At 41.5% G+C, this 16158-nt stretch overlaps 1 protein-coding gene across 1 annotated transcript in view; it reads right to left on the reverse strand.

Annotated features, from left to right (window-relative positions):
• LOC124041388 (rho-related GTP-binding protein RhoQ-like) overlaps window positions 1–16158 on the reverse strand; it is a 17856-nt gene continuing 1698 nt past the window's right edge. The window contains exons 3-5 of the mRNA XM_046358909.1: window positions 7830–7994; window positions 1920–2015; window positions 1–1670 (exon numbers count right to left, since the gene is read on the reverse strand). Of these exons, the coding sequence (XP_046214865.1) occupies window positions 1509–1670; window positions 1920–2015; window positions 7830–7994 (423 nt within the window). The 3' untranslated portion in view covers window positions 1–1508. The remainder of the gene's footprint in view (window positions 1671–1919; window positions 2016–7829; window positions 7995–16158) is intronic.

Here is a 16158-nt window from a genome sequence, read left to right on the forward strand (position 1 = left end):
TTTAGATAGTAAAACACATTTATTGAGTAGAGAAAAGGATTAACCAGAAGCTGCACTTGTTTCTGCACCGCTACAGATCCATTCAGTTTACCTCAGTAAGCAGCATGTGCCACAACTTCCTGGTAAATAGAGAATGTCAACACCCAATAATCCACTCCGCTCTTCTAGGGAAAACACTACACAGCACAGCAGGCTGGGACAGAGAACGAGAAAGAGAGGAGCACCATATACATTAAAGCTTTCTAAAAATAAAAAAAATCAACAAGTCCAACTCTGGCCTAAAAAAAAAATACGATCAGGCAGTCGGCAAGCACCATCCCAATGGATAGAAAAATGCACCATAAAAAAGAAGAGATATCTTCCAGCTGGCGAAGGCATACGTGTCTGAAGAGGGGGGTTGGAATATGGTTGGAGCAGGCTTATTGTGCTCATGCATGCACCCCCTTGGCCTTTTGGGAGTGGATGTTGTAACCATGTTATGTTCTGTGCTTCAATGACAGAATTGAGGGGTACACTTTTCACATTACTGAGCCAAGCCGAACTGAGCGGAATTGGGATGACTGGTTCTGCAGCAATCAACACACAGTGTGTTCAGGTCAGCACGATAATGCTAATGGTAGGGGTTTGCGGGTCGACTTTTAACTGTGCTTTATTGGACAAGGATAGGTATGTGGAGTGTGCTTCATGTTGTGTGCCTCTCTCCCCAAAGAGTCTGTATCCCACGCAGCTGTGTGCATTCAATTATTTGGCCACCATTGGGTTACTGATTAATTCAAGTCCAAGTTTAGTAATAATACTGCAAGCACTGCAAACTGAGCAATAAGAGCAGATAATGTTATAAAAGATGGGATTAGTAGAAGAAAAAGACAACTCCCCATAGTTGAGGGGAATAGCCTGTTCTTTTAAACAAAGTATTTCATTGGTTGTGGCTGAGGTGAGTTAAACACACAATGTAAAGCGCTTGGAGGCTTGATGGAAAGCGCCTAAAATAAATGCAATCAACCCATTCGTTAATTGCTACAGCATATATTATTAAAAATACATGTCATATTAGGAGTTAAATGGGCACGTGATTACTATGGATTTTATGACAGCTTACAGCATGTTTTTTAAAAGTACTTATAAAGGCAAATAAAGTCTTACTGAAGGGCGTTGTTGACTTGGGTATTGTGCTCCTTTGGTAGTAAAGCTGCCCCCTAACTCCATTGGTCGACAGCAGGAGAGACAAAACCGCTCAAGAGCCCCGAACTAAAAATAGGGTCCTTGTCCATGTCGGTCATTCAGCCTCTCTCCCCCCTTTTATGTCCTCTCCGCGGTCTCTGTCATTCATTCTGGTTTGTATTCATTAGGCACCAAATGGAAGAAAACAGCCTGAAACAGGGTGGGGCTTCCTGATCTTGTCCAATAAGAAATGCTTGTTTTTGTTTTCCGTTTTCACATGTTTTAAAACATTTTCCATTGCATGCCCTAATAAATACGACCCAGGTGTTTTTGGATGTTTGCATCTCTCACGTGATGAGGCAGCAGTTGATATAGCGTGGCCCCAGTCTTCTCTTCAAGACTCCCTTTTTCCTCTTGGGGTTCAGGATAGCGATAATGGCCTCATCGAACACAGTTTTCAGTCCTTTCTGGGTGAGAGCCGAGCATTCCACGTAGACACACGCACCAATCTGGAGAGGAACAGGCTGTCACTCAAAACTATCAACATAGGATTAAACCTCATCATCAAGCTAGCTTGGAGAGGAAGTCTTGTGTGTGAGACTCAATCAACAAATGCCCAAAACTGAATATATTCAAGCTTTATAATCATTTTAATACAGAATTGGTTTGATGAGGGACAGACCATCTGTGTAAAGTTGTCTCTCCTACACACTAAAAAATCCTTCTAACCTCCCTCCTGGCCCCACAGTGGTACGTACCTCCTTGGCTAGCTTCTGGCCCTGCTCTGTGGTGATGGGTTTTTCCTTCATGTCATTCAGTTTGGCAATGGTCTTGGGGTCATCACGCAGGTCAATCTGAAACAAGGAGAGACAACATTTCCAATCAGCACAGCCAATCTTGAGCAACTTATTCACTTGAGTGAACAACTTGCTCATTCAACTACCCACTGGGCACACCACATCATTTCAAAGCATTTGGTAATATTTAGTTAATACGTTTGATCAATGATCAATGATTTTCATTGATCAACGTTTGATCAATGAAAATACGACCTATTTACGCCCACTCAAAAAGACAGCCAAAAGTTTGAGAATTTAACAATGTGTTATGACCATCTTTTCAACCATCAAAAACAACAACCAAATTCTCAATGTCAGATTTTTGGTTTAATTCTCTCACATCAGTGTTGCACTTTCAACCATTTAAAAACCAAAAGTTCAAAAAGGGAACAGTGTCAGACATTTAGTTTATTTACACGACAACGTTACCACCGTGCTCCGTCTAGCACGACAAATGACCTCGACTGCAATTGAGATCATTCAAGTGCGTCATGCAACTGATCAATGCCATTCGAGATTCTGCACAGATTTATTCAAATCGCAATTGTGAAGAGCTCCACAGACCTGCTACTTTTGCACGCGATCTTGAACATGCACACTTTCTATGATTAAGAAGAGCTTTGTTGCAGTAACCTCAATGTGTCCATAGTGTTTTACTCATTTAACAAGTTAAAGAAATGTACTGTTACATTAGTTTGTAAAATAGCCTTAAATTGAAGGCTATTTACTGGATTACAAAAATGTTACAAAATGTTTGGTCAACAACACAAGCAAAAATGTAAAGGAGATTCCATTTGTGCCACTGAGTCTGGCTTTAATTCCAGTTGGTCTACAAATTAATAATGGATGTCCTGAATTCACATCTCCATTTCAACCAAAAATGTATGTAATAAAAAAATAGGACTAAATCAGAACAATCTTCAAATGCAGTTTGATTGGATTAACTTCTATATTCCATTTGAAATTAACCAAAGCTTGAAACCCTGTATGGTCTATTTTCAGTTGAATTTAAACCTACCCTTTGGAATGAATTCGATAGCAACAATGAATTAAGTGGAGATTTCTCAATCACTCTCATGATTGGTAACAGTCAGTGGCAAATATCAAAGCTAAGCAGAGCTGGACTAGATGGGAGACCAAATGGATCTTCTTCCCCATTTTTAAAGAGCACCCCACATTTGACTTCAATTACCAAAGAGGTGCTCTTCCTGTTTCACGATTCTTCTATAGAGTTTCGCTGTAGTATTCAAACAGACAATGTTCATCTTGAGAAATGTGCCATATTGGTCCTTTGCACTATTTCCAATACAATCCAAACCTTGTTTTCATTTTATCTTTATTTAACTAGGCTAGTTACTTTAGAACAAATTCTTATTTTCGATGACAGCCTTGTTCAGGGGCAGAACGACAGATGTTTTACCTTGTCAGCTCGGGGATTCGATCTTGTAACCTTTCAGTTACTAGTCCAAAGCTCTAACCACTAGGCTACTCACCGCCCCTACACTCTAACCACTAGGCTACCCTGCTGGTTCTCTATTATATTATTCCTTCATATGTATTCAACTTCAACCATGAGGCATTCGTCCCTTCATTTTCTTTTGAGTGCAGAACACACACACACACACACACACACACACACACACACACACACACACACACACACACACACACACACACACACACACACACACACACACACACACACACACACACACACACACACACACACACACACACACACACACACACACACACACACACACGCAGTTCCTCTCTTACGAACACCCAATATGAGGCCAGGCACCACAGGCTGCCTTTATTAATGTTTTGATTTGTTGGTATTTTGTTCCATTAATATAAGTATTTTTAAAAAGTAAACATATACATTTATCAAGTTTAAAAAAAATATGTATTTCTTTAGTTTGTCATACCACTATCCACTACATTTTAACCACTTTAAAATGGACATTCATCAACAATTTCAAAGCTCACCTTATTAAATTACAGAATTTAAAAAGCTAATTTCATAATGAATGTTACAAACTGGACTATATTTGGTAACTTACTTTCAAGAGATGATGTTTGGTAGTCTGAATTCAGGGTACTTGTCCTTAACTCCCATTTCCCGAAAGTCAGACTTTTCCGACATGCCAACTAATTTCTTAGCTTCAGAAGCATCTGCATTCAGCAACTTGTGGTTATCTTCAGATATATTCTCCAGACTTGCCAAGAGATCATTTTTTGTTATGTTGTAAATAATATACTACCGTTCAAAAGTTTGGGGTCACATAGAAATGTCCTTGCTTGGGAAAAAGCATTTTTTTGCCCATTTTAAAATATCAAATTGGTCAGAAATAGAGTGTAGACATAGTCATTTACAACATTAACAATCATAGCTGAAAACAGCTGATATTTGATGGTATATCTACATAGCCGTACAGAGATCCATTATCAGCAACCATCACTCCGGTGTTCCAAAGGCACGTTGTTAGCTAATCCAAGTTTATTATTTTAAAAGGCTAATTGATCATTAGAAAACCCTTTTACAATTATGATAACACAGCTGAAAACTGTTGTCCTGATTTAAAGAAGCAATACAACTGGCCTTCTTTAGACTAGTTGAGTATCTGGAGCATCAGCATTTGTGGGTTCGACTACAGGCTCAAAATGGCCAGAAAAAAAAAAACTTTTGTCTATTCTTGTTCTGAGAAATGACGGCTATTCCATGCGAGAAATTGCCAAGAAACTGAAGATCTAATACAACACTGTGTACTACTCCCTTCACAGAACATCGAAAACTGGCTCTAACCAGAATAGAAAGAGTGGGAGGCCCCGGTGCACAACTGAGCAAGAGGACAAGTACATTAGAGTGACTCGTTTGAGAAACAGACGCCTCACAAGTCCTCAACTGGCAGCTTCATTAAATAGTAACCGCAAAACACCAGTCTCAACAATGTAGTGGCGACTCCAGGATGCTGGCTTTCTAGGCAGAGTTACCTCTGTCCGGTGTCTGTTCTTTTGCCCATCTTAATATTTTCTTTTTTATTGGCCAGTCTGAGATATGGCTTTCTCTTTGCAACTCTGCCTAGAAGGCCAGCATCACGGAGTTGCCTCTTCACTCTAGAAAGAGTGTTTTTTGGCTGTCATGTGCCTTTTACTGAGGAGTGGCTTCCGTCTGGCCACTCTACCATAAAGGCCTGATTGGTGGAGTGCTGCAGAGATAGTTGTACTTTTGAAAGGTTCTCCAATCTCCACAGAGGAACTCTGGAGCTCTGTCAGAGTGACCATCAAGTTTTTGATCACCTCCCTGACCAAGGCCCTTCTCCCCCGATTGCTCAGTTTGTCCGGACGGCCAGCTCTAGGAAGAGTTTTGGGGTTCAAAACTTCTTCCATTTAAGAATAACGGAGGCCACTGTGTTCTTGGGGACTTTCAATGCTGCAGGAATTTTTTGGCACCCTTCCCCAGATCCGTGCCTTGACACAATCCTGCCTCTGAGCTCTACGGAGAATTTCTTCGACCTTATGGCTTTATTTTTGGACATACACTGTCAACTGTGGGACATTTAAACTAAAAATCAGATTTACCTAGCTCAGTGGAGACCCTATGAACCTAAAGGGTTAACCAATCCTATGAACAGCTAAGGCAACTCCGGTGTCTATACTTAGTTAGCACAGTTAGATTTACTTAGCACACTTAGATAAGATGGAAGTTTATGAAGTAGGGCCAAATGTAGAGATGTAATGTAGAGATCTACAGGTTTTTAGCGAAGTCCAGCCAACCTTTTGATACAGGATTCAGTGATGTGAATCAAAACTGTCACCTGTAACAAAACAAAGGGCACTATGGTCGATGGCATCCAAACTTTTAAGAGTAGTAGCAGCTGCACTTTGATAAATAATCAAGAACATATGAAAAGTTCGACTGAATAATCAGATACCTACTGCTCAGAGAAAGGCACGATCTGTTTCTGTAGAAAAAGACAACTTTAAATCCTAGCTTCTTAACCAGCTCATCTATATGTTTTTAAAAAGTCAAATCCACATCAATCCAAACGCCTAAGCATTTATTTGCGGGACACGTTCGATTGGAGAACCATCTAATGAGTGAACGTAGTTCATCTGAAACATTTGTGCGAGAGTTTAAAAACATGTATTTTGTTTTGCTCATATTAAGCACAAGTTTTACAAATCTGAGTTCTGTCACTACGATAACCGTGAAACCAAGAACAGGCGTCATAGCTCAGGCCTATCGAGGACCACTTATTCAAGAAAATAGCATGATCAACAGTATCAAAAGCCTTTAATATGAAATGTGCTGCTTTGTTTGACAAGATCATCAACAACTAAATTGGTTATTGTCATAGCACTATGCCCAGGCCTAAACCCTGATTGGTTTACATTCAAAAAAGACATTTCTCAAATAAAAAGAGCAAAGTTGTACATTTACCAAGGATTCAAGAATCCTTAAAATGGGGCGATAATTGTTAAGATCTCTACTTTCTCCACCCATATGGAGTGGCAGCACGAGAGCGGATTTCCATATTTTTGGAATATTTCCGGATAACAATGTTAAATAAAACTAAAATATTTGAGTTATTGAGCCAACAACGATGGGCGCTGCACACTTAAGCAGACCAGGATCCAATTGGCCGGCCCCTGTAGATTTCTTGTCTATTGCTAGCAAAGCATCTATGGCTTATTTTTCTCTAAATAGCCTAAAATAAAAGCTTGAACTCAAAGTTTCCCCTATCAGTACCCAGCCCAATATCGTTGTGAATAGTCTTAGAATTGCTTTCAAAGAGAGAGCCCGCTGAAATAAAATGGTGATTAAAACGCATTTAATGAAATATTGCCTCATTTGCACATTTTAATAAATTATTTCAGAAAAATGGTTATACAAAAGTCTTGTGTCTACATTCAAATGGTAAAAGTTAATAGTTGTATGATTAAGGTGGTGGGGGGGACACTACTTTACCACACATGCCCAACTAATACGTGTAACAAACTCTATTGAGACAAACATTCATTAACACTTCTGTGGTAGTGTTTGATTTGTGGCTCTGGTCATCTGTGAATTGATTGGGTCCACATCAGTATGTGAATTGATTGGGTCCACATCAGTATGTGAATTGATTGGGTCCACATCAGTATGTGAATTGATTGGGCCCACATCAGTATGCAGTGTGAGAATGTGAGTTACGGTGGGACTGACAAGAGAGGTAAATATCAGCCGAAAGAACGATAACTCACAGGCCCACTCCACTAAACTCACCACCACCAATATGGACATTTTCTATTTCTGGTGGCCAGGGAATTGCTGGCGGAGGGACACCCATAAGTGTGGTTTGATCTTTTGGAAAGTATTTGAGAGTTAATAAAAAGTTCAATTTACTCTTACTATTAAGTTCCATCTACTTTTTAATGATTCTATACACCTATCTTCTGTAGCTCAGTTGGTAGAGCATGGCGCTTGTAACGCCAGGGTAGTGGGTTCGATCCCCGGGACCACCCATACGTAGAATGTATGCACACATGACTGTAAGTCGCTTTGGATAAAAGCGTCTGCTAAATGGCATATATTATTATTATTATTATCTTTATGCATGTTCGTGAATGGTCTTAAGAATTAAATAAACCAGTGTATAGTACATTTAAGTGGAGGCTCAGTTTTAGAATCCACCTCCCCTGTCAATGTGAAGTAGGGCGTGAGAATGAGTAGGGGTGGATGAGGATAGCACATGCCAGGTGAATACAATACACTCTGTGAAACTCAGCATGTGAAATGGCCAGGACAAAGTATAGAGACAGGCTATGGGTGGGGTGGCTCACCTGAGTGCCTATGAGGAGGTAGGGGACACTTGGGGCATACTCCTGCAGCTCGGTGACCCACTCCTCCCTCACATTCTGGAAACTAGCCGGGTTGACCACAGAAAAGCAGATGAGGAAGACATCGGTCATGGGGTACGACAAAGGCCTCAAGCGGTCATAGTCCTCCTGGAGAAATGTGAGGGCGGGTAATAAGAGACACAGGAGAGGGAGAAGTTAGGGGAGGGGAACAAAGACACTGGGGAGAAAGAGAGCAACAACCTTCCTTACATAATATCCACCAAAAGACTACCACATCCTCAGAGTTAATACTCATTCATTATTAAACCGTATGAAAAATGAGCTCCAAATGCAGCTATCTTTTTACTCCTCCTCACTGAGACTTATTCTGTGCTTATCTACTGGACTTCACCATGCACAACACAACACAGCACACTGCCAAGCTACCAGGCTGTTTTATGAGAACAATGAACACTTTTATATGAAGGGAGTGATAAACATTTATCCATTAGAATTTAGTTTTGAAATGGAGGGATGTGCCGATTTCTACAGATGACCTTCATCAGATAGCAGCTTTTCTCTCAGTCTCTCTCTGACTGTGGCTATTGGGCATTATTTCCCATTAGCAGTACTTTATAGGAAGCAGTGCGGAAGGCATCAGACAAACTGCCATCTCCGATAGGCCTCAGTTTATTGTGTGGCGGCAATAGCTAATTCACATATCCAACATGGTCCGGTCTGTGTAAATGAGATCAAGCATTTCCTCATTGCTCCCTGATACCCAATTCTGAGAGGATGTCCTTCTACATCACCGGCACACTCTGAATGACCTGAGTTTATACATGCAGAGTGCACACATGAAGACTGGTGATGGACAAGGTGGCAAGCTTGAAGGAAGTAAATCATCGTTAATATGACTGTCTGACTAGCTCAACAAACTAACTTGACATTGATCAGGTAAAGAACAGAAAAATCTAAGTGAATTAAATTCTGTTCACTGGATAATTAAGAAGTCTTGGACGACCTAGTGGCGATGCCATGATAGCATCTGTTACTACCACTTGGGGGCGGTAAGTAACTTAGTGGTTAGAGTAACCGAAAGGTTGCTGGATCGAATCCCAGAGCTGACAAGATAAAAATCTGTCGTTCTGCCCCTGAACAAGGCAGTTGGCCTACGGTGGAACAGTGGGTTGTCATTGTCAATAAGAATTGGTTCTTAAATTATTTGCCTAGTTAAATAAATAAAGGTTATTGTGAGAGCAGTGGTTTCAAGAACTGACGGAAATATACATTTTCTTCATGAAGCTTATCTGATGTCTTACAGAAAATATGCTGATACTTCTGCTTTCTAGTCCATTTTAAACGCATGTAAAAATCAAATTGCATTTGTCACATGCTTCGTAAACAACAGGTGTAGACTAACAGTGAAATGCTTACTTAGAGGCCCCTCCCAACAATGCAGAGAGAAAGAAAAGAGAAAGAAAAGTATTAACATGTAATAATAAATACACAATGAGAAACGAGAACTCAAAGTATTCAGACCCCTTGACCTTTTCCACATTTTGTTACGTTACAGCCGCCCCCCTCAATCTACACACAATGCCCCATAATGACAAAGCAAAAACAGGTTGACATTTTTACACATTTTGAATTGGATTTTTTAAAATATTTACACAAGTGTTCAGGCCCTTTACTCAGTATTTTGTTGAAGCACCTTTGGCAGCGATTACAGCCTCGGGTCTTCTTGGGTATGACGCTACAAGCGTGGCACACCTGTATTTAGGGAGTTTCTCCCATTCTTCTCTGCAGATCCTCAAGCCCTGTCAGGTTGGATGGGGAGCGTCGCTGCACAGCTATTTTCAGGTCTCTCCAGAGATGTTCGATCTGGTTCAAGTCTGGGGTTCTGGTTGGGCCACTCAAGAACATTCAGAGACCTGTCCCGAAGCCAATCCTGCGTTGTCTTGGCTGTGTGCTTAAGGTTGTTATCCTGTTGGAAGATGAACCTTCACCCCAATCTGAGGTCCGGAGAGCTCTGGAGCAGGTTGTCATCAAGGAGCTCTCTGTACTTGCCCAGTTTAGCTTTCCATCGAATCCTGTATGATGCTGCCATCACCACGCTTCACCGTAGCGATGGTGCCAGGTTTCCTTGACATTCAGGCCAAAGAATTCAATCTTGGTTTCATCAGACCAGAGAATCTTGTTTGTTTTTCATGGTCTGAGTGCCTTTTGGCAAATACCAAGCAGGCTGACATGTGCCTTACTGAGGAGTGGCTTCTGTCTGGCCACACTACCATAAAGGCCTGATTACTGGAGTGCTGCAGAGATGGTTGTCCTTTTGGAAGGTTCTCATATCTCCACAGAGGAACTCTGGAGCTCAGTCAGTGTGACCATAGGGTTCTTGGTCACCTCCCTGACCAAGGCCCTTCTCCACCGATTGGTCAGTTTGGCCAGGCTGCCAGCTCTAGGAAGGGTCTTGGTGGTTCCAAACTTCTTCCACTTCTAGACCCTCCATTATTTGAGCTGAAGCAAGAGAAAATATTAAAATGCTGCCCATTCACATCTTATATGTTGCCTGACTACAATATTGTATCTTGAAAATGTTAATTACATTCTGTTATGTTTACCTGCCTCAATACCCACTGTGTGTAGATTGCAAGCCCTTAGTAAGTCAATAGAGTGAACTGGCTAACTACTACTGTTGGTTAGCCAGCCAGCTAGCCAGCCAGCAACGAAGAAGTTGGTAGCTAGGTACCCATGAAGAATTGACCATACATGCTTGTCTTCTGAAGGGAGAGCGATCTCTAGTTCCTCCATTCTTTTATCCTCATCGCATTTCATAAATGTTTCCACAATGTAAGCGTGTACAGTAAATAGTATGAAGGAGGGAGAAGGAAGCATAAAAATACAAAGGGGGCCACCAAAGGGGTAGACAGAAGAGGGTTTCTAGTAAAGAGTCTAAGCTCTGTCTATGCCTGGGGAGGGGGGTGTTTTAAGATGGTTAAACCAATGATTGTTTAGCTATTTGATTTTGAATTAAGACCCCTTAAGGTATAAAATGTAAACAAATTGTTGGATGAAACACAGAATGGCATTACTGCTATTAGCCAATATAAATGCATTGAACAAAATATTCACTACATGGAACAACAGGGAAATCATAATGACGTTTGTTTGAAGTGTCCTATATCTGAGAGACGAAAGAAAGATCATGTATTTATCCCCTTATTTTAGGCACAAAACTATCTCAATTTGATTTGATAAAACTGGTACCAGGGACTTTCAGATGATTCTTGTGAGTATCCTAGAGAAACATGGAGAAGACCATGTTCGTGAGGGTATCTCGTCTTTCAATTGAGTGGTCACAACAGTTTGTAGTCCAAAACGTTTGGATGCTACAGATGTTTTCTTGAGGAGGCTGATTCTTTGGGATGTCTCATGATCTGATAAGCAAAGCTCTAGCTCTGCCACCTTTCACCGCATATGCGGAAGGATGCGGTGGATTGAGACGCAGTTCGGGTTGCAAAGGATCGGACACTTTCCAGTAAATTTCTGGAATTTTTCCGAAAAGTAAGCCCTGGAATTTGAGGAATTTTTCTTAAATTCATTCAAAGAAAAAAAACTTTGCTTATAACAGTGAACCTTTTTTTGAGGGATACACAAAGCAATTCTAGGTCTTGTGGCATATTTTGGTTAAACTATCCCCAATTCAATGGAATTGCAACCCTCTGCATTCACAGTGCATTCTTCCATCACATGTACAGCTGATTCTCAAGATCTTGCACACTAATGAGATGCTATTGAGCCCACACTACTACACTATCTGAGCCAAGGACTACATGCTTTCTGGTAAGTTTTGATTACAATACTGGGTGGGGTGAATATATTTTATGACATACATGATTTTTTTGTTAATTAGTAAATAGTAGCCTCCAGCAAAGTGTGTTTAAATCATTTCTAACTTGTTAACAATTCCTGCTACTTAGTTGTTGATACCATGTGATTTTAGCTTGTTGAGCCTGATAACCGAGGAGTGTTAATTCACCCGTTTCCATACATGTTTCATTTTAAAACATTTCTCTCAAAGGAGTTGTTTAATCTAACTGTTTATCTGTACATGGAATTGTAATCATTTTTAAAACTAATTTTTATTCTAATCTTTACAGGAAATGCCAATGGCACTATCTAATATGTGGAGACATTTCACTGCAGCTAATGTAGAAGGAAAAGCTGTGTACATTTGCAAATATTGTGCCAAATCATAAGTGAAGAATGCAACAAAGATGCAGAATCATCTGGCCAAGTGCATAAAGTTCCCTCAGCGCTCACAACAAGCAACCTCTGACAAAAGTAAATCAGACACCTTATGGATAGCAACAGCTCAAGGTCCTCCTGGAATCAAAGTTTTTTTTTACTCAATGGAGGAATGTAGTCAGAGAAATGCTGATGAATGTCTCGCTCAAGCTGTGTATGCAACTGGTTCACCTCTGATGCACACAGGTAATGTGTATTGGAAGGGATTTCTGAATGTTCTTTGCCCAGCATGCACCCCACCAACCAAACATGCTTTATCTACTCATTTGCTGGGTGCAGAGTTCAACAGAGTTCAAGTGAAGGTCAAGCAAATCATAGAGAAAGTAGACTGTATTGTAGTCATCTCTGATGGGTGGCCGATTGTTCGTGGGCAAGAAATAATTAACTACATCATCTCCACCCCTCAACCAGTATTCTACAAGAGCACAGACACAAGGGACAACAGACACACCGGTCTCTACATTGCAGATGAGCTGAAGGCAGTCATTAATGACCTTGGACCACAGAAGGTATTTGCACTGGTGACAGACAATGCTGCGAACATGAAGGCTACTTGGTCTAAAGTGGAAGAGTCCTACCCTCACATCACACCCATTGGCTGTGCTGCTCATGCATTGAATCTGCTCCTCAAGGACATCATGGCTCTGACAACAATGGATACACTCTACAAGAGAGCCATGGTTAGGTATGTGAAGGGTCATCAAGTTATAGCAGCAATCTACCTCTCCAAGCACAGTGAGAAGAATAGGAGCACCCCATTGAAGCTGCCCAGCAACACCCATTGGGGTGGTGTTATCATGTTTCACCAAGAAATGGCCAAATCACAGTCTGCCGATATGGACAGCCCCATCAAGAGGATCCACCTGGATAACTTATTTTGGGAGAGAGTGGTAAGGAGCTTGAAACCTATAGCAGTAGCCATTGCACAGATTGAGTGAGACAATGCCATTCTATCTGATGTTCAGATTCTGCTTGCAGATGTAAGAGAAGAAATCCGTACTGCCCTGCCCACTTCATTGTTGCTCCAAGCAGAGGAAACTGCAGTTCTGAAATACATCAAAAAGTGTGAAGACTTCTGTCTGAAGCCCATACACGCCCCAGCATACATGTTGGACCCCAAGTATGCTGGCAAGAGCATCCTGTCTGGTGCAGAGATGAACAAGGCGAACGGTGTCATCACTACCGTGTCTCACCACCTTGGCCTGGATGAGGGCAAGGTTCTTGGCAGTCTGGCGAAGTACACTTCCAAGCAAGGGCTTTGGGATGGAGATGCAATATGGCAGACGTGCCAACATGTCTCATCAGCCACCTGGTGGAAGGGACTTTGTGGATCTGAGGCTCTTTCCCCTGTTGCCTTCAACATACACGGGTTGAAAAATTGGTGGTCATCTGGGAAATTTGAGGCTTTTTGAGCCTGACAACGAGCCATCCTCAACAAGGTTTGAAAGTGACAGTGAAGATGAGGCCTCAGAGTCTGATGTTCAAGAGGTGGACATTGAGGAGGTCCAGGGAGAAGACATGGAAGCCTGAGAGGAAGACAACCAAAGCTTTAGTTTCTAGGTTATCATTTTACAGATTTATGTTGAAAATGTTTTTGGGAGATGCGATGGATCATTGGGGATCATTCAATATTCCCCTTTGTTCAGTGAAATCATCCCATGTGAAGAGGCAACTCATTTAATTAAAGTGCAATTCGTAACAAATTATTTTATTATTTTTATATTGGAAGGATGTAATAATTTGCAATTATGTCTACTTAAAATAAGGAAAAATGTTTGTTTGTCTCCATATGACATGGTAAATATCCTATGCAAAAAAGATTACATTTAAATGGTATTAATATTAATTTGCATATATTTCCGTTAATTCCTATATGCCCGTTAATTCCCATATATTCCTGTTAATTCCCATATCTGAATATTCCCCAAAATGTGCAACCCTAGACGCAGTCCATGCAAACAAACAGATCTCTAGTTAAAACCAACAGATTTTGCTGGATATTTTTTATTATGTTAATTCGATTTCCACAGGGGAGCAGAAATTGTAGGCTAAGGGTTAAGAAACTAATAAAGGTACTCATGGCAGGGCATATTCCAACCGCTCGCCGCATACGGGTTCTTACATTTCGATCAGGGCGAGGCTTTCTATGGCATTTCTACTTGGCTGGGCATGTGATCTCAGCTGTGAGTGTGTCGAGTCACTGACATGACAGTCTATGTTATCAGCGAGTCCCTCCTCCTCGTGCCTGGCGGCTGTGTCAGAGACGCCTGTTCCAACATAGCCACAAGGAGAATAACAAGCGCAGACACTACGCTTCATGGCCCATCCTCAAAACTGTCTGAACACTGCACTGTAAAAGGGTTACTGTGAATTGTACAGTAACTTACTGGTAGTTGATTGCCAGCTAGTAACTGCATTTCATATTACAGTACTCCACAGTTCATCCCGAAAACTGTCTGAGCATTTACCAACATGGGGACTAAAGTGATAGTTCAGACTGAGGAATCCCATTCAAGGTGATTACATCACATGCCAAATAATGGAGCTTTAGACCTATGGTGGTCAATGGTGAAACAATTTAAAACATCCATCAGCAACCTCCATCTAGCTGTAGTGTTCAAATGTGAACGACATGTCTAGTGCTGCCATTGGTGTTCAGCTGGGTGGAGAGGAACAAGGCCCCGTGGCAGCAGCAGAGCAGAGCCCACTTTACTCTACCCCCTGTTGGGATGTCTAGGGGTCACATCTCAGAGAGGGCACAAAACCTAATGAGGCACTACCCAAAACAAAAGGGGGGGGGGCATCACAGAACAGTGACGGAGACATGTGCAACTGAGTGTGAGGAGTGTGAGTGCAGGAGGGAGTGAGTGAGCAAATGAGAAACTGAGCAGAAAAAAAGGGAATGAGTGAAGAGTGAGTAGAGAGAGCCCAGTGTTGCCATGGGTACAACAGCACTTAACATCCACTTCCTGCTTCCCCCTCCTATCCACAGCAGCAATGCTAGCTTTCTATGATTAGTGCATCAGCCAGGGAGAGGATGAATGAACAAATCAATAAAGTATATTCCAATCTGTTCCTTCTGTTCTTGGCCCACATGTTCAAGAGCTAAGAAATGTGACTGAACCTGTTATGTATAGATATATGAAATACACGGGTGCTGGAATAAGTGTTACACAGACAAAATGAGAGACTAATTTCTCTTCTCTTTGAGCAAATGGTTAATCATCTTCCCCTATGAAACAGCTAACGATTCCAGGAGCTTCAGCTCTGCCAGGGGCATAAGTATTAAAAGGTCTTTGGAGCCAATAAAACATGTCTGATGCAGAGCAGAAGGTGGGGACTGTAGCAGGAGAGTGTGACTTAGCGGGTGGGTGGCTGGGTTGGATGAGGTTCCTCAACAGAGAGGGGTTATAGTATTTAGCATTGCATTCTTCCACACCCCCGGCCCGAGCCTCCTATAGGGCTGTATTACAGGGTTCCAGAGCAGATTTGCAGTTTTTCGCTCCCCACTCACTCTGTTTTTTCCCCCGTCTCAGCCAGCCCCTCGGTCTCTATTCCCTCCCTCTAGCACTCCCTTCTTTGATCAGATGCTGAAGTTATAAACATTACCAGCTGGCCTTGTGCTCAAAAGCATAAAGAGATCAGCCGAGGTGGGGGAGTGGAGGGGCTGCGTTTGAAGAGAAGTAACTACTCTCTGTGGCCTCTGCGCCCACAGTCGACATCTGGGAAACTTCTCAATTTCACAGATGGTCTGAATTAGAAAACAAAAAAAGGCTCCAGATATGGAATTGCAATCAAACACCGAAGAGCAACGAAAAGCTGTGTGAAACACTACTGAAATGTAGTTTTAAGATCATATAGTTTCTCTAAAGAATTAGCTATGGTAGCCACAGAGTCGAGTGGGAATAATTATTTGGGATTGTTGGAGACAATAGCTAAACTATTCATGTACTTATATTTGATTAATGAACAAACAAAATGGGCCTTATAGTATTATTTCTCAACCTCAAAACCTATTCAC

This window comes from Oncorhynchus gorbuscha, linkage group LG08 (assembly GCF_021184085.1).
Source record: "Oncorhynchus gorbuscha isolate QuinsamMale2020 ecotype Even-year linkage group LG08, OgorEven_v1.0, whole genome shotgun sequence".
Classification (NCBI taxonomy): domain Eukaryota; kingdom Metazoa; phylum Chordata; class Actinopteri; order Salmoniformes; family Salmonidae; genus Oncorhynchus; species Oncorhynchus gorbuscha.